At 41.0% G+C, this 18,769-nt stretch overlaps 1 protein-coding gene across 1 annotated transcript; it reads right to left on the bottom strand.

Moving 5' to 3' along the window:
- Positions 1–1,321: 1,321 nt before the first annotated feature.
- Positions 1,322–15,151, bottom strand: LOC103458115 (uncharacterized). The gene is made up of 5 exons (XM_008398697.2): positions 15,084–15,151; positions 13,873–14,787; positions 9,244–9,438; positions 5,391–5,601; positions 1,322–4,596 (listed from the first exon to the last, which is right to left on the bottom strand). Exons 2-5 carry the CDS (start codon positions 14,549–14,551, stop codon positions 4,362–4,364), a joined length of 1,320 nt encoding a protein of 439 aa, XP_008396919.1. The 5' UTR covers positions 14,552–14,787; positions 15,084–15,151; the 3' UTR covers positions 1,322–4,361.
- Between the last annotated feature and the right edge of the window lie 3,618 nt (positions 15,152–18,769).

An 18,769-nucleotide genomic window follows, 5' to 3' on the forward strand; every position in this document is an offset into this window, starting at 1 on the left:
AAGAGCGTAAAACAATTTGTTTGAAATCGGTTGAACTGATAAATGTCAACACATCACTGGAGAGAAGAATAAATGAATCCTTATGGATTTGGTAGTACAGTAAAACGACAAATTCAACACAACTGGATTTTTTAAAGTTTTTTTTGGTTGGAGGTTGTACAGGAGAGGAGTAACCAGTAAACACTTAACTAGTGGAGGGGACAAAATAGGACAACCTGCATTTCTGTCATTTAAAAATGACTACACTGAAAAATGTTAGTAATTAATGGAAACACTGATACTAAACATTTAAAAATACACTGCTCAAAAAAATAAAGGGAACACTTAAACAACACAATATAACTCCAAGTAAATCAAACTTCTGTGAAATCAAACTGTCCACTTAGGAAGCAACACTGATTGACAACGGGGACCCTCGTCGGGTCAATCAGTGTTGCTTCCTAAGTGGACAGTTTGATTTCACAGTAGTTTGATTTACTTGCAGTTATATTGTGTTTAAGTGTTCCCTTTATTTTTTTGAGCAGTATATTTCAGGAGAGGAACCATTCAAATGGCCACCACCACACAGGTGCACCACTGCAGTGAATTGATTTTCAATGAGTTTTTAAAACGGAGGATTTTGTGTCTGAGGCCATCAGAAAGATAACTGGAGTTTTAGTCTGGTAAAGGATTTAAAGACTCAAAACTCTGAAATCAGCTGTTCCACTGGTGGAATTTTGGTGTAGCAGCAGCAAAGTGACAGGCAAGTAAAGTGAGTAGATTCACACAGATAACTCCATAAACAGAATGAAGCCTAATATGCTGTACAGTAAGGGCAAAAACAGCACTGCAGTTAAAGGGCAGTATTATTACTGCCACATTGGGCCATTTTATAAGTTACTTTCAGCTGTATATGGATGACAAATTTGACTTTGTAATTTAATGCCTTGAAATAGGACCTCCGTCTCTTTAAAATCCTGTTCTTTCTGAAACTTCCTTCAGGAAGTCGTCAACATGGCTGCTATTAACCCTTTAACAAGATGTTTGCTAATTGCTGCTGGCTAGTCTTAAGAAGCAGAGTGGGGGCATGTTCTGTAGTGCAACGTCCAACTAGGCGTCTTCCACAGCTACAAGGTTGCCAACTTCAAAGCAACACTCCAGATGTTTTTGATTAGGGAATAACATGATATAAAGCTAAAAAAGTCCATTTAACATAATACTGCCCCTTTAAGAGTCCTGTTCAGTTAATTGATTTAATCTTTGTAACTTCATTAATGAACTGAAGTGTTTATTTTGTCAGTACCAACCAAGCCCAATAAAAAAACAAAAAACAAAGAGAGGCTGCAGCAGTTAAAAGGTCCATTTATTGAGGATTCTTTCATTAGGAAGATTTGAATAGTGTGAGGTATGCGTCACAAAAAGAGTCAAAATGGGACAAAATACTTAGAAATTATAACCAGAACCACACAGGAGAAATATTTACAAAATATAGTGTTTAGATTTAGATTTAGACAACAGACAAAAATAAAGTATTTTACTGATGACAAAAACAAACATTTTCCAAAAAGATTTCATTATTGTCTAGAAATTTTTTTTTTGAGTATTCCCAGCGATTATTTTTCCCCAAATAAAAATAAATCAAAGAACAGACCGGCCGTTTTAAGTGCTGTGATACTGAAAAAGAACCTTAGATCCCAGCCACCCACCTGTGGCAGGTCAAAGTAAATATGCATTTAGATACATTTTCAAAGTAAATGAAAAACCACTGTTCCATTCCAAATGGGGTAACTTAACAGTAACCAGTTACACTTTCAAAATAAAATACCCAACAATGGCGGTTATTGCTGGAAAGGGTTTCAGCAGGAGACAAAAAAAGAAAAAAACAAACCAAGTAGGTGAGAACAGATTTATCAGCTCTGATTTCCTTCATTTATTGAGACCAGGCAGACTCTGAAAACCAGCCTGTCTCCTGTTGATCTGCTGTGACAGACGGCCGCCCAGCAGCTCCACATGTGGATGGTTAACAGTCACTGCGGATCACTAAGCCACTTCTCAGACAAAACAACAGGTGTCGGAAAAATCTGTCAAAAACTGCAACCAGTGCAATCAAACTTCAATAAAAACAATCACCCAGCACATAAAGGTTCTTCATTAAAAACATAAAACTTCAGGCACTAGCAGGTTTCTTTAGCACGTTGTATAAAACAGACATCTTCTAGAAAGCTGTTTGTTTTTAGTGTTTGATATATTAAGAGGTAAATGTAGAAAAAATGAGCTAGATGAACTCTGCCAGGTATCTTCCTCTGAATGTGGCCCATGTTTTCTGGCTACATGCAGAAGATGAGCGATCTGGAAAACCAGATCATCAGCCAGGATCACCTGGTGTCAGCAGGACTCCACTGTCAGCGCCCCGTCGTCCGACCAGGCTGCACCACGACGGAGATCATGTGATCATCAGACTGTGGGTTGTGGCTCTGATTCCAGCTGGACAAAGCACTTGACACACAGTTAGTGTTTAAATTCATTTAATTTAAAATCAAAGCTGGTAACTCTGAAGTCACTCTGAAGTCACAGCAGGGGGGCGGAGGGGTCTGCCTAGAGTTATTAATTTCAAAATGATGCCTTTAAATGCACATTAACATGAATCCAACATGTAAAAAAATTGATAGTGAGGTATAAAATACTGAATTCCAGTCAGAAATGCAGACAGTCGCTGAGCAGAAGGGACAGCCAACCTCAGCACCGCTCAGCTGCCTCACTCAGTCTCTGCCACCTTTCAGATTTCTTCTGCTTTTGCATTTTCATCACATTTTAATATCAAAGAAATGTGAGTGAATACAGGAAGCAGCTTCCATGTGATGATTACATTTGTCCAGGGAACCAAAACCATTCATACCCAGCAGGCCCTGTTAGCTCCACCAGGCCTGATAACTAGTTGTCCTTCGCTTATTACTAACAGCTGCCATCAAGTGTTTGTGATGAATGTTATGTCCAGTTATGGCTGTGGATGAATTTAGATCCACTCTGCTTTGCAGGAATTGGTTTAATTCAGCCACTTTAGAGGGTTTTCAACAACAAGGGAAAGACTGGAGAGGAATGACGTCCTGGAGAGTTTCAAGGCCAAAGCTGCCACTGCAGAGCAACATCTTCTTTTAGTGTTCTTAAAGGGGAAGTGTTATGTGCAATCAACTTTTTTGAGCTTTACATCATATTATAATGTTATTCCCTCATCATACCTGGAGTGTTGCCTTGATGCTTTCATGCATTTTTGAGGAATCCTTGAATCTCCCATGGCAACCATTGGGAGGGGAGGGGGGGGGGCTTAAATGCTTAAACAAGCATCCCCCCATTTCCACTCAGCTCAACAGACTAGCATCAGCAGCAGCAATTAGCAAACACCTGGTGGAGCTGGGGTCTGCTGAGCTCATCATAGTTACTGCTACTCGACGCATTGCTGTTAAAATGGCTGTAAACAGCTTAACAGAAACAATGTGCTGAAGGTCAAGGGTCGGATTGGAAGAGCAGGAGCTTCTTAAAGAGACAGAGGCCCAATTTCAAAGTGTTAAACTGGGAAGTCAGATTTCTTTCAAGACATATTTGATATATACAGTATTTTTACAACAACTGAAGGCAACACAATTATTACACAATGGCAGCATGTGGCAGGAAAATGCCTAATTCTGCCCCTTTAAGTTTTAACAGATTGAGGGTGAACAGCAGGACAGTGATCTGAGTCATACCAGCAAGTCCATCTCTGAATTAATAAAAAACTGAAGGTTTAGGAGTGGCCTACTCAAAGTCTGGACTTGGATCCAATCGAAATTCAGTGGCATGACCTTAAACAAGCTGTTCATGATCTCAAATGCCTAGTAGCAGCCTCAGTTACTTTTTCACATAAGATCAGTTTTTTTCTCTTAATAAATGAAACCATGATATGAAAACAGCTCCATCTCTAACGGTCACTGGAAGAGGCAGGCTACATCCTGGACAGGTCACCAGAGGTCATCTTTGTTTTATGATGAAATTCATTTGATGATGTGAACATTTAAAATGTGACAAAAAAGCAAGAACCGAAGGAAATCCTTTTTCATTGCACACTAAAGAATAAACTGCATGTCCTTCACAAAGTAAAGAATAATCTGAGTGGTTGGGCAACAACTTCAAACCCACTGAGAGCTGAGGGTGGACAGTACCGGAAAAGACCACAGGGGGCAGAGCCACAATATCAGTACCCCTGAGAACCCACCCACCTCACAGCCAGTCAGAATCCCAAGAATGAGAAGGAGGAATCCCAAGAATGAGAAGGAGGACTGAACCTGGGCCTGATTGGTTCCATTGGTCAGTCAGAGGGTTTTGGTGCAGCGGTTGGCCCTGGTCTCTAGTCAGACGCAGCCACAGGGGAGCAGGTTTATGTGTGAACTGGTGAGGACTCTGACTTTGTGATTGGTCAGTTTCTGCAGGTCAGAGATTAGCTGCAGCAGACGAGAACTTGGCTCATCGACGACCCGGCACGGATCTTTAGGATCTGGCCTGTAAAATGAATCCAGAACTTCCAGAGTGTTGAGATGCTGGAGCTGATGGAGACCCAGGAAGTCTTCATCGGACACGTGATGATGTCTGAGGACAAGAATAGAGAGACCGCAGGTTGTTATGGGAACCAAAGAGCTCTGTGGCTGCATTTCCATTAACCCAACAATTACACAAATTAAAATTACGAGAATAAATTTGCTTAATGGAAACACGCCAATTAAAAAAAAAAATCAATAAAAACTTGTTTCTCTTGCCATATTGAAATAGATGTATTTTGCAAAATATTGGAAATATTATTTTGCATCACAGGAGTCACATGATCAACAGTTGGATGTTACTACTGGCGAAAACGACAAAGAAGATTACAGGAAGTGGTAGAAGGACGATGGAGCGGCTTATTGTGTGAACAAACATGAACTTTTTTAATAGAAACATCTCGGTTGGATGTTAGTTTATTTCTGTTATTTTGGACAATGTGCAGCTGCTTCCACCGGAGCTCTAGCATCACACAGTTCATAAACATTACTGCGTCATTGTGTTGAGTCCATAACTCTTCTGTAAAATTGGCGATTCCAATTTCCCCAAAACGTCACATACGTAGCCGCTCCCAAGTAGGCGGGGCTTGTTGCTCCAACACTGACGCCTCCCCTGATTGGCTGATAAACGATGGCCGTTGAATTATGAATATATCTCATGCAACTGGTTACATCTATCGCTGCCATGATTTATAATTAGTTATAGGGAGAACAAGCTTATTCACATGTGATTTTAATAATATATTATTTGACAGAAACAGTAATTGTGTTTTTTCAAAGTCGGCAGACTATCGACAAAGATTTGGACACATTCGATATGGACACGCTGGTGTTTGAGCGTCCCACCTGATGGCCAGCGTCCTCAGGCCAGGGAACAGCTGTGGGAGGAGCCTGACTAGTTTGGAGGAGGAGCTCCATGGCTCCAGGTGCAGGTGCCTCAGGTTGGGAGCTCTGAAGGAGACAACCTGCAGGTCCTCAGGCTGAAGGTCCACACACAGAGTCAGGCTGCGGAGGGAGGATGGGAGGAAGTCAGCATACACCACCAGGGGGTGCCCTCCTGTTTACAGACAACCAGAGGAGTCACATTGATTAGGACTGCAGCTGCTGGGCTTGTTGTATAAAATGAAGCTTGTTGAGCTTGTTGGAGTTTTACTCATCTGTGCTGCATGAGATCTAGAAACTGATTTTAAATTAGTCTCAAACCTGAAAATCCAAAATGGCTGCTCAAAACATTATCACATATTACTGTACATTCTAATTAATGATGTTTACAAAAAGAGAAGTTGGATTTTTTTATTTATTTACCATTTTCTCTACTCCTTGTTCAATGGGAATCTAAAAATACCAATAAATGTGAAAATATGAGTGAATGAAATGACAGTGAGCAGTTTCATGAAACAAATCTCACTTCTTTAAGTGGACGTGTCCTAAGGAGCTCATTACAAATAGGAATGTTTTTCAAGAGCAGCATTTGTGTTTATTGGCTGTGATTGCTGTGTTATGCAGTCACAGTTATCTAAAACAGAAGTAATGTATAGTTCTTAACGTCACTTTTATTGCCATCACAATAGTACCATAAAATATAGTAATAAACCTTTGTCTATTGTCGAGAAAAGTCGAGCTCATCCCACTTCCCCATGCTGGAGATTTTAGTTTAATAGTAACAATAAATAAAGTTACCTTTAAAATTAATTACACAGGTGACATCAAGACCCAACAGTAGAGTCAGAAGGTAATAAAATTAATCTGGTTGTGTTTGTTGTTATTGTGTCCTACAAACTTAGCTTTAATTCTACTTTTTTCTATTTAATCATAAAAAATCAGTCAGGCAGAAAGAGAGTCATGGAACAGGAAGAGCAGGTTTCCTGAATAAAGAGGAAGTTTCTAGCTGGCATCAGTATAAAAATAGTTCAGACCATTCCTTATTTTAAAGCATTAAAGGTTTAAAGAATAAAATCTAAACATGTTGAGTAATTGGATAAAACCCAAAGTAAAATACTTACATTAATAATAATGACTTATAATTGGGCCAATAATTAATATTGGTTTAACCAGTGGTTGATGTTGGTTTGATTATAAGAATATTTACACTTACTCTTACACTTGTAGAAGTACTTAAAGGTGAAACAAGTCACTGTAACTTGGTATCAGATAATTAGAATAGTGGATTATTCTTGGTTTCTTGTCAGAAGTGTCTGTAATAACTCACATTATGATTATAAGAAGAATAACTAATAAGTTATGGTTATTATAACATTATAAATGAATGTTAAATCAGAGAAACTAAAAGGTTATAAATGTGATTTTGACATTGAACTTGAAATGGTGTAAAATGTTGCAACTGTAATTAAAGGTCACTGATGTGTTGAAGGTAGATGGGAGGTGAAAGGTCAGGGGGAAAGAGGAACTGATAGGAGAGCAGAGGTGACCAAAGCCTTATTGCTAAACTTTAAGAAAAGGTTGGGCAGGACACAGACGTAGGACTGTTGAGCAGACCATTCCTGCTCAACAGTTAGAACAGACAACATTAGAACACACAACAGGTCATGAGGTCTCCAAGGTGATGGATATGAGATCATCTGTCCAAGCAGTCAGCCAATGAGAGGCACAGTAACAAAGCTAGCCAATGCAAATGCGCCAAAAGGATGGATAAACCCTTTATAAGGTGGGTGCAAAAGAGGAATCTTTGGTTGGATCCTTCAGGCAGCTTCGAGTCAAGATCGAGATGGACAAAGAACTCTGCAGCTGAAGAAGAGCCGGGGCCACAGAGCCGAAGACTGTTCTGCACATGGGGACCAACCCGTTAGCCCCGCAACATGTGGCTTCAAATCGCACTTCTCTCAACAGCTGGGTTTAGACCCCCAAAGACAAAGACCAAGGCAAAGATGAAGATAAAGACAAAGATAAAGACAAAGACAAAGAACAAAGGCAAAGAGGAAGAACTGGTGTGTTCCTTCCGTGGGACCAGGAAGATCGTGAGACGAGGAGAAGGGAGCTACAGAGCTGCAAGACAAGAAGCTGAGGACCGCTACGCACATGAGGAAGTCACCCTGAGGCCCGAGACCTGCCGCTCTAAGTCAGTACTCTTCCTGTACTGGGAACCTCCTGCTGCTGCAACACCTTCTTCATCATCAGGCCAGTTCTGGGGTTCAAGATGCCAAAATCCGTCCGTCTCTCTCTCAGTTTCCCTTTTTTAGTTCTCAGTGTCAGCATTAGGGAAAGATAGACTAGATTATTGATTTTACTTATTTGATTATTTCTGCTACTGAATTAAGCTGTACTGACCCAAAATTGCCTTACTAATAAAATAATTAGCATTAAGAAAATCTAAAAGATGTTGTGGACATTCAATTAATGAGTCACCTTAAAGTTCTTTGATGGTTGTAAAATAGATATGAAGTTTGATTCTGGGAGGAAAGAGTGGAAAATGTTTTATAGGTTGCTTTTGGCCAAAACTAACACACCCTTGGGACTCGCCCGAGTCACTAAAACCAACCTGGTTCAGTAACAAGTGCAAGTTGTAATAAAGAGAAAGAGCGACCGTTAACAGGTGTGCTCTGTGAAACTAGTTGATTGCAGGCTGCTCAATCTGGCTAATTCACAGGGTGAAGAAGGTGGGACATCTGGAGGGGGAGGTCGTTAGAAACCAGGCTAGTCTTTCTCGATGCCAGCTTAAACAGAGTTTACTTCAGTTCTGGACAGGGTAAAATCCCAGCAGATTTAGGAAACTCAATTCACCCGTTAAATGGAGAGCTAGTAGCGCATCTCCCTCCTCTGAGAAGGGGAAGTAGAGAGAGAGGGAGAGGGTGGGGGGGGATGTTGCGCAACAACACTATGTTGCCCACCCGTAGTTGGGCATAATGTTACTTTCTGTTCCAAACTGTCTCATTTCCACAGCAAAGTTTGATATAGTTTAATCTTTTATGTGACAGACTAACACAAAGTAAAGCACAACTGTAAAGAAGAAAAAACATATATATTTTTTTAATTCTTTGCACAAAAAAACACTCTGGTGTTTGCATGCTGCCCTCCTGTGTTGGACTTAGAAGAACCTTTCATTGCCAACATCACTCATGTCTCTACCAGCTGTGTGCAGCGAAAGGCAGACATTTATAAGACATTTTATTATAAATCTGAATCTGAATCCTTTATTGTCATTGTGCAAGAAAGCGCAGCAAAAAAAAAAAAAAAAAAGTTTAAGCTCAATCAGACTGGATGGAAGCAATCTGAAAACTTCAATTCTAGTTACAGATTCTCAATTGGATTCAGGTCTGTACTTTGACTGGACCATATTTTTCACATGGATCTGCTTCGATCTAAAGTCGTGGAGAGCTACCCTGCTGTAGCTTTAAGATGCATCCCTTCTCCAATGCACCCAGGGCGGAGCCAGGGGGCAGCTACCACCCTGCCAAGTGATTGGTTGCTCCAGTGGGGCGCTAACTCAAAAGCAGAGCACGCCTCCAGAACAAGCAATACCCCTTCAAAACAGTTGGTGGCAGCAGTGATATGATTAGACATTTATTTTGAAATATAGACCTATATTTATTTGCAGCAGTTCAAAAACGTCTTTTCCCCCCCATACCTCTTTACTACTTACTTAATATGTTACCAAAGTCTTCAGTGATAACTTGTAGGCCCTAATATTGGTCATTTTTAACAGGTTCTGTAACACTGCACCCGTTTACCATGTGATAGTTACCGTGCACACTCAGGCTGCAGAGCTGTTGCAGTGATGACAGCCATGTCTGCAGGTGACAGGTGGGTCCGGGTACAGAGTAAAGGTGGAAGACCGACAGGCTGCGGAGATTGGCCAAAGGTTGCAGAACTTCCGGCGTGACTGCAGCATCGTAATTCAGCAGCTGCAGCTCAGACAGCTGCAGGGAGGCACCAGCAGCTGCAGGGGGAACACCAGTCAGTTAGGAGGCTGACATCTTATTCGAAATGCTTATACCGTTTCTTGTGTCGAACTGGAGTATATGTAGTGCTAATATTGCTGTCTGAAGAAATGCACCGCTAATGTTCAAAAATAACCAATCAGAGCCAGGAGGAGGGGCTTAGCAGTGTCTGTCAACATCGTGTACTCGCTGCTCAATATGCTAATGCCGGACAAACAACTTATCGTTTATCTGCCATCATAGGTGGTTATGCTAACTAGCCTAAGCATTAGTGATTGGTTATGTTGTTTTAAACTAAATGTAATGTAGCAGAGTGCAAAGGGAGAAGGTAAGCATGAGAGTGATTGACATCTCTAAGACCCTCCTCCTGTCTTTGATTGGTTGTTTCTGACTGAGTGGTTAATTTCTGCAGTTGGTACTGGGAGCACTGGGAGAAGGAAAAGGAGCTTGATTTTTTTCCACAGATAATCTGTCTTATACTAAACTGTCACGATATAATGATCATTCTAACAAATATGTAAAAAAACACATTTCATGTAAAATACTGCAGCTTTAAGTGAAGACACAGTAAAAGGAAGAATCCAGAAATAGAAAAGCTGCACACAGGAAGGCAACCGGATCAATTGTTGGGATCCAGAAAAACTGGCTTAGGGTGGCTATTATTCTTCATCATAAAAGAAGTTTGAACTCCTGCCATGTTTCACAGGCACAAAAACAGTCAGACAAGTTAGCTTTGAACGACTCAGTTTTCTTCAGCTAAAGAGTGTCTCCAAACAAGGCTGATTCTTTCAGACGCATGGAAAACTGTCTGTGACGTTCCCAGGACTTCCAGGAATGCTAGCTAGGACCGAGCTGCTGACTTTTCCAAAAAAGGAGTTCAGAGTGGACAGAAGGATCTGTTAAGATAATGGTAGCTCTGAATACCCCATTACACTAGACCAATGGTCCCCAACCCCCGGTCCGTGGACCAATTGGTACCGGGCCGCGCAAGAAATAATGAAATATTTCTGTTTTATTTGAGTCTGGATAATCTTTTATTTTGAAAATCCTTTAACCGGATTCTCTCGGTTACTTGCGCGCCCACATTGAGCCCACAAGCAGCAAAATGAGTAAGAAACAGATCAGATGTCTTTGGAAAGTTTCTTTGCGAAGGGGAAAAGGCCCAGAGAAGAGACAGGAAAATGGATTTATTCCGGACCGGTAGGGGAGTCTCACATTACAAGCCGCTCTGCGTAACATGCGGCGACCGGCTGCTAATGAGGCAATAAAGCTTCAAACTGCTTCGCTATATAGAGACCAAATATGCTGTGGATATAAGCAACACTTCGGGTGTTATTGTCTCTCATCACTCCCAGATCGGACACTCGTTTCAGAGAAACAAGCTCAGGGCTCCCGTTAGTCATTATCATGAGTTAAAATTTTCACGAAAGTAAAATGTTTGTTTTTGTGGCGCATCTGTATCTTATTTTTAAGGGATATGTAAACGTTACCATGGCGACCAGAGTCAGAGAGCGTTTGGGCAGTGGTCGAGAGGAGATGATAGCTTGTGAGTCTTAAGTCTGGTTTAGACGGAAAGATTTAAGAATTGCCTGCCGATTCTCCAAACCTCTGTGACCACAGAGCTGATAAAAGAACAACAGGTTCGATCGGTTCGTGTCTCCACGGCAGGAGCAACACGAACCGATTCCAGTCACAAACATCCCGATTCCAGAAGAAAATCCACAAAACTCCCAACATAGCATATGGGAATTTAGAATAACCAAACACGGATGACGATGTAGAAGCAATAGTGACAGTTTGTGGAGTCATTTTAAGAGATAAAAGACGTAACAAAAAGAAAAGGCGGTGGATAAAAGACGACGGGAGCAGCCGCTCTAGTTGCTGCACTATGATTTGGAGGTGACTGTGTTTTTTTCATAGTTAACATTTTTAACTGAATAAACATAAACATATATAATAAGGACCTGTACATATAATAATAAACATTTCCACATATTTCCGATATCCACCGGACTCTCAGTTGCGCGATATGTCGATATATCAGCTGTTTGGGATTCCCCTCTGTTCTTACGTCACCGCGCTTTCTGATTGGCTACCTGTCACATTCAACAGGTTGTATTCTCGTTCCCAGTCAGGGAAAAACCCACAGGCTGCGAGAAAAAGTCCAAGACAGCCCCAAATTGGGTATATTCAGGGAACACCAACTATCTGACGGTTCGCCCCCCTCACCCCCACCGGGCCGCAGCAAAATTTTCCAGGTCTTGACCGGTCCGCGGTAATAAACAGGTTGGTACCACTGCACTAGACTATTAAAGCAGGACAACAATAATGAACCGTGTCTGAAAACAGCAGTAAAACCATGGTGACGTGGATTTACAGTATGAACAAAAGTCACCTCTCTTACAGATTTCTTCCGCTTTTGGCTTTTTGTCTCTTAAAACATTCAAACCATTCAAATATAGGAAAAGCTAATCCGAGTAAAACCACATTTATTAAAAAGATAATATAATTGATGACAGGAACCTGCAAAAACATTTTATCCTTTTAGTATAGAACTACATTTTCTTTTATAAAATGGAGTAGCAACACTCGGGGCTAATTACTGTAAAGCATGAAACAGTCAGGTACGTACTGTACATAACTCTGGATAATGTCTGGAAATAAGGAAAGAACACATTCTCAAAGTTCAATACACTTTCAATTATAATGAACATTCAACAAAGGAAATGAAAGACTTGAAATATTCTAAATAAATAAACAAAACAGAAAAAATAAATTAAATAAAATCTCTAAATAAAATTGTCCTTCAATACAAAGGCTGAGACCAAAGCACCAGACTGAAGACTTTTATCATCCAGAGAGAGAAAAAGAGAAAGAAAATAATCATGCAAATGGAAATTATCGACCTTGTTTTAATTTATCATGCGATTAATTGATTTATTGCTTATTGCGATGGGCATGATCGTGTGTCAGCTCCTTGCTGGATTTATCTGACTTTTCATCTGCTGGAGATGCTAAATAAAAACAGACTAAACTTTGACACACCATGAGATAAAATCTGAAAAGGTATTGACCCAAACTGTTTTAGTCTTGCTGTTTAGAAGGGACATGTCAGGAAATTAGTTTTGGAAAACTCTTTCCACATTATTGTAAATGTTTGGCATTTTATTTTTGCTTTATTTATTTCATGTCTCTTAAAATCACGAATCATCCCTCTGCCATTCGCTCTGGATGCCAAAGTTTACACAATGTTGCACAGACAAGGATAAAGTCAGCAAAGGTAAACTTGAATGTCCTTTGAGAATGTGATGACTTTCCCAGAATGCATTGCCCTGAAAGCCAGTCTAGTCTCCTCTTTGTACAGTTTAAATAAAGGAGTGGCTGTGGCATGCTCAGGGCTGTGTGTTGGCCGAGTCTCTGTTCTGTTGGACTGTATGGATTTTATATCACGGTTGTGTGATTTCTCTAACTGAATGCAAGCACCGCTCTGGAATATTTTCTATTTCTGGACATTCCACTGTGGTCACAGATTTCATGAAGGTTATTGGATTTAATTTAGCTGCAGGTGGGCGTGTCATGTCAGTTATACAGTTTGATGGTTTTTTATCAATTCTATTTTAAATAAATTAATTGTACCTTGAAGTAGACCAGAGGGCCTGCAGAGCGTCTTGTAAGGGCTGACCAATTTTTATTTTTATTTTTTTGTTGTGTCTTTTGCAGCCCTCTCTGTGAAGCATGGGGGTGGAAGCATTCTGCAAATGGGGACAGGAGGACTGCATCACATTAAGAAGAGGATGGATGAGAAAAACGTATCATGAGGTTCTGGACAACAACCTCCTTCCCTCAGAGAGAGCATTGAAGACGGGTCATGACTGGGTCTGACCCCAAACACGCAGCCCGGCTCTGTAGGGAGCATTTAATGGTCCTGGAGTGGAGCAGCCAGTCTCCAGACCTGAACCCAATGGAAAATCTTTGGAGGGAGCTGAAAGTGTTGCCCAGCAACAGATCTGTGTGGGGAGGAGTAGACCAGATCCCTGCTGCAACGCAAACCTGATCAAGAACTACAGGAAACATCTGATCTCTGGATCTGTAAACACGGGATTCTGGACTAAATATTACGTTTTGTTTTTCTCCTGGATCAAACGCTTTTAAATACAAAAATACATATTTTTATATTAACTTGATTGACAGACTATAGGTCTCTTTTTGTCTTTGTTTACATGATCACTGTGTGATGTTATGACTGTTCTCATCATTAGGTCTACTTCGCCCAGAAAATGCAGGTTGACATTTTGACAGCAGTTGATCAGGTTCTCATTAACATTCTCATTTCTCATGTCCTTGTGAGAAAATATAAAATTCAGACTTTAGAGGTGAATCTGAAACTAAAGAATGGAACTTATCGGAAGGTATAAGTTTCCCCTTTTGTTTACCTGGGTCAGTGGCCGGGCAGAAGAAGTCATGAGGCAGTTTTTTGTAGTTTATCATGGTCCAGGACAGGGAGTTGAGGTTAACCAGCTGAGAGAGGACACCTCTGAGCGTTGGGATCTTCAGACAGCCATTATGGTGCAGGACCAGAGACCTGAGACGAGTCAGCCGGGAGAGGCTGGCCAGCAGCTGGGAGGGGGGGCTGGCCAGCAGCTGGGAGGGGGGGCTGGCCAGCTGCACATTACACAGGCTGAGCTGGGTCAGCTGCTGACCCAGAGGAAGGAGGAAATCCAGGTTCACCAGCGGGTCTGAACAGGCTCTGAGAGTCAGGCTGTGTACGTGGCGGAACCGCTTCAGCTCCTGGACGTCGTTTCCCCTCCAGCTGTCCAGCCTCAGGGCCTGGAGCAGAGGCAGCCAGACAGAGAGCAGCTTCAGGTCCCTCTTCCTCACTTCCCGCAGGGCGACGCTGTCCAGCTGCCTCCGAGCGAGGCTCCGCCAGAAGGCGCGGTTGTACCGGGACAGGTCCTTCAGCACCACGCTGAAGCCCCGCCACAGAGGCCGACATTCATCCAGCAGCTGCTTAAAGTGAGAACATGTGCAGCGCATACTCAGCTTGTCCTTCCAGGACAGAAAGCTGAAAACCTGCAGCCATAGTTCGTTGGGAAGCTGGAAAGCCGACGTCATTGTCAGAACCAACGGAGAAAGCAGGCGGTACCGACGGCCCTGTGGCAAACGGACACACGTCTGGTCGACTACTCACTTGTACTCTAGATTCTTGTTTCACTTCACCAACGAGCTGAAGTTCGCTTCTCCGAGGATGCTCGGACTTTCTCCCAACTTCCTGATTGCGTCATTGAGTTACGAATCTGCGTAAACCAGAAGACGTCACTCCGCCGAGGTTTGCCGAAGGGTTATAATGTCTGGACAGAAGTAGGGACATTTCAAAAGACACGACATATAGCATACATTATGGATTTGTTTATTTATTTTTTTCATTTTGAACCTTTGAAACAATGTTTAACTCCGGTTTATCCGTTCTGCTGGAACAATAATTCGGTGAATACAGTGGCGCCACTACACATTATTCAGGTGGATGTGAAAACATAGATCGGCGCCCCCCCTCCCCCCGACCGAGGGAAGGAACGTCAGGGTGAAGGAGCGACGCTCACTCCCCCCGAGGCGACGATACGTGAAGTGTAAAACTCGCTACATTTACCTCGTTATGTGCGCGAGGTGAAGGGAAAACATCATCGGCGCGCCGCCCCCTCCAGACGGGGTTTTGGCGCCCCCTCTGGTGCTGCGCCCCTATGCGTTGCATACCCTGCGCCACTGGGTGAATTAATAGAAACTTTGTCTGCACTTTACGGGGTTCCATCTTAACAATATTACATCAAATTTATCTACTAGATTTTGTGAAATACAAATAAAGTGAAGCAGAGGAATCAGATGTCTGCTGACTACTAAAAAGGGTCAATGGAAAAAATTACGAAATGGGTTTTTGTTTTGTTAATATTTCTGCTGTTTACTTGGTAAAGACTGAAGTTTAAGTTGAAAGTGCAGAAATATCGAAAATAAAGTTGCTATATTGAGATCAAACTGTTCAAAGTACACAGTCATAGACCTGCTACGTGACAGCCATGGTTTTGTGTAACTTTATAAAGTAAATAGGATTTATTATCCAGGGAATTCTTTCAGCCCAGCCTGGCCGACAGCACTGATCCTGTCCAGACGCATACTAACCCTGCTGGAGAACAACACACCAGCTCCAGCAGCCACCCTTCCCTCCATTAAAGATACCATTACACTTTTATTATCAATATTTTACTTTTAACCACAAACCAGAGTTTTGATTTATTCTTGAAAATGTTTTATTTTATTCTAGTTATTTCACTGTTATTTGGTAACGGGGAGGGGGGGGGGACTCTAAAAAGAAGAAACTGGACATGTTTGTTATGTTTTGCGGAATACACATTGTTTTGCAGAGGAAGGACAGGCTGTTTCTTCAGTTAAGGACAATGACCCAAAGCACATGGCCAAGATCTCAAAGACCTCTATGACACCAGAGTCCAGACTTGAACCTGACTGAATGTATCAGGAGAGCTCAGAAAATGGCTGACAAATGTCTTCCATCCAGCCTGATGGAGCAGGAGAAGAACTTCAGGGAAGAATGGGCCAAACTGCCTAAGACAGGTGAGCTGGGCTGTATCAATTCAGAAATATTTGAGGCTGCCTTTATTCCAAATGTGGATTAACAAAAATGTTAAGCACATCGTCATGATGGGATGTTTGTGTGTAGGAGAACAGACATTAATTTAATACAGTTAGGAATAAGGTTAATAACATAACAATGTGTAAAAGGTACAGTGCTGTGAACAATTTTTTTTTAAAGATTTTTTTTGGCTCTAGTGGCCTTTATTTGATAGTTAATTGACAGGAAAGTGGGTAATGAGAGAAGGGGGAAGACATGCAGCAAAGGTTGCCAAGGCCGGGAATCGAACCTGCGTCGAGGACTAAGGCCTCCATATGTGGGCTGTGCTTAACCCCTGCTGTGATGCACTGTATATAGTATGTGTATGCAGTGCAAATCTATCTATCTATCTATCTATCTATCTATCTATCTATCTATCTATCTATCTATCTATCTATCTATCTATCTATCTATCTATCTATCTATCTATCTATCTATCTATCTATCTATCTATCTATCTATCTATCTATCTATCTATCTATCTATCTATCTATCTATCTATCTATCTATCTAATCTAATCTAATCTATCTGGATGCACTGTATATAGTGGTCGCTGATCGCTAGAGGCGCTCAGGAGATGACTACGGAACGCCAGAAGCTCGCGGAGTTGACAGAGCAGAATTGACACAAAGATAGCTGATCTTGGCGGTTGGCATAAACTGGTTTGTGACTGGACTGCTATGGCGACTCAAGTTGAGGATGAGGGAGATGATGAAATGGATTTTGGTGACTGGACTCCAGTCCGTGGTAGTAGAGGATCAGGAAGAGAATGAAGTAGAAAAGAAGAAAGGTTGTTGGAGATACAACAACCTTTCTTGTTGTTGTTGTGTCTAGAAGAAAATAGTTCAGATGAAAATAACGCAGTTTGCAAGAGGATTGTTGGGCAGGAAACTAAGATGATCATAAAGTTTAGGAAGGAGGATGAAGGAATACAACTTAGTCCGCTAGCTCTATCAAGAGAATTAAAAAAGAAGTTTGGAGAACTGACACTTGCTAAGACTCTGAGAGATTGGAATCTGTTGATCACAGTGAGGAACGAAGAACAGAAAAACAAGGTGATGAGCGCCCACAGTATTTGTAAAAAACTGATTACTGAGGTAAAGATTTTGGGAGAGGATAAAGTAGTAAGAGGGGTGATCACAGGTATCCCAGTGGGAGAAGATCTAGAAAAACTCAGACACAGTATGAATGGAGGTGAAGTAAGTAAAATCAAAAGATTGATGAGAACAGTTGAAGGTGAAAGAGTGGAAAGTCTCTCAGTAATGTTGGAGTTTCAAACACAAGTTCTTCCTGAAAGGGTAAGAGTAGGGTGCATGTGCTTTCCCATAAGGCCATATATCCCTCCTCCTCTCAGGTGTTATAAATGTCAGAGATATGGACACATTGCAGCGGCATGTAGGGGAAAACAAAGATGTCCAAAGTGTGGAGGAGAGCATAATTACGATGAATGTAAAAATGGGAAGGATAAGTGTTGTAATTGTGGAGGGCAACATAGGGTGACTTATAGAGGATGTGAAGTCAGAAGGAAAGCAATGGAAATCGAACAAGTCAAAGCTACTAATAATATAAGTTATGCTGAAGCTGTTAAAAGAGTGAAACCTCAGGAAGTTATAAGGAAAGTTTAACCGAATCCAACAACAGAACACAGACAGAGTGGAACTGAAACTGGGTTAATAGTTGAAAAGATTCTGTTGTTCATTGCATATGTAATTAATTGTACAGATCAAGTTAAGCACAAAACAGAAAAAATCAAAATAATTGTGAAAGGGGCAGAGAGGTTTTTTGGTATTAAGGACATATCTTGGGAACACATAAATACAAGGTTAGGGGCAGAAGGAAAGGTTGGAGGCCAGGAAGATAAAAAGTGATCATCTTACAATGGAACACTAGAAGTCTTATTGCAAATGGACAGGAGTTTAAAGGATTTATTAGAGATTGGAAAGATGATCTAGATATTATATGTATTCAAGAAACATGGCTTAAACCAAATCTTGATTTTGTTATAAAAGGATATGAAAGCATTAGAAGAGACAGAGAGGGAGGATCTGGAGGAGGGTGTATAACATTTATTAAACAAGGAATTCAGTTTAGATTATTAGCTAAAGGAAGAGAGTTAGAATATATAGTTATTGAAATTTGGACAATAAATGGACGATTTAAAATAATCAACTTTTATAATCCATGTAAAAGACTATCATTAGATTTAATGGAGGAAATTGGGGTATTTGGTGAAAAATAAAGTTATTTGGTGTGGGGACTTTAAGGGGCATAGCTCTTTGTTGAGTCATCATAATGATCAAAATGGGGATATAATAGAAGAAATGATGGATGTTAAAAATTCGGTATGTTTAAATGATGGAAGTGGGACCAGAATTAATTTTAGAGATAACACAGAGTCAGCAATTGATTTAACATTAGTTTCAAATTCTTTAGCAGGTGTTTGTTTGTGGCAAGTTTTAAATAAAACAACTATAGGAAGTGATCATTGTACTATTAGGACTGAAGTAAAGTTAAATATAGAGAGGTATAGTATAAAAGGGATAAAGAAGTGGTCTTTTAGGTCCGCAGACTGGGGAAAATTTAGGAAAAGTAGAGAAATAAAAATGTTAAAAGTAGACATGAACAGTAGTATTGATGATTTAAATTCTTCTAT

Source organism: Poecilia reticulata, chromosome 22 (genome assembly GCF_904066995.2).
Source record: "Poecilia reticulata chromosome 22, P_reticulata-male-v2, whole genome shotgun sequence".
Classification (NCBI taxonomy): domain Eukaryota; kingdom Metazoa; phylum Chordata; class Actinopteri; order Cyprinodontiformes; family Poeciliidae; genus Poecilia; species Poecilia reticulata.

Bases quoted from the DNA above. Each gene is read 5' to 3' on its own strand.
- LOC103458115 (XM_008398697.2), bottom strand. From the start codon at position 14,551: ATGACGTCGGCTTTCCAGCTTCCCAACGAACTATGGCTGCAGGTTTTC. The intron at 5,602-9,243 runs GTAACTATCACA...GTCTGTAAACAG, and splicing joins CTGCAGCCTGAGTGTGCACG to GAGGGCACCCCCTGGTGGTG. The intron at 4,597-5,390 runs GTGGGACGCTCA...TCTTGTCCTCAG, and splicing joins CTGAGGACGCTGGCCATCAG to ACATCATCACGTGTCCGATG.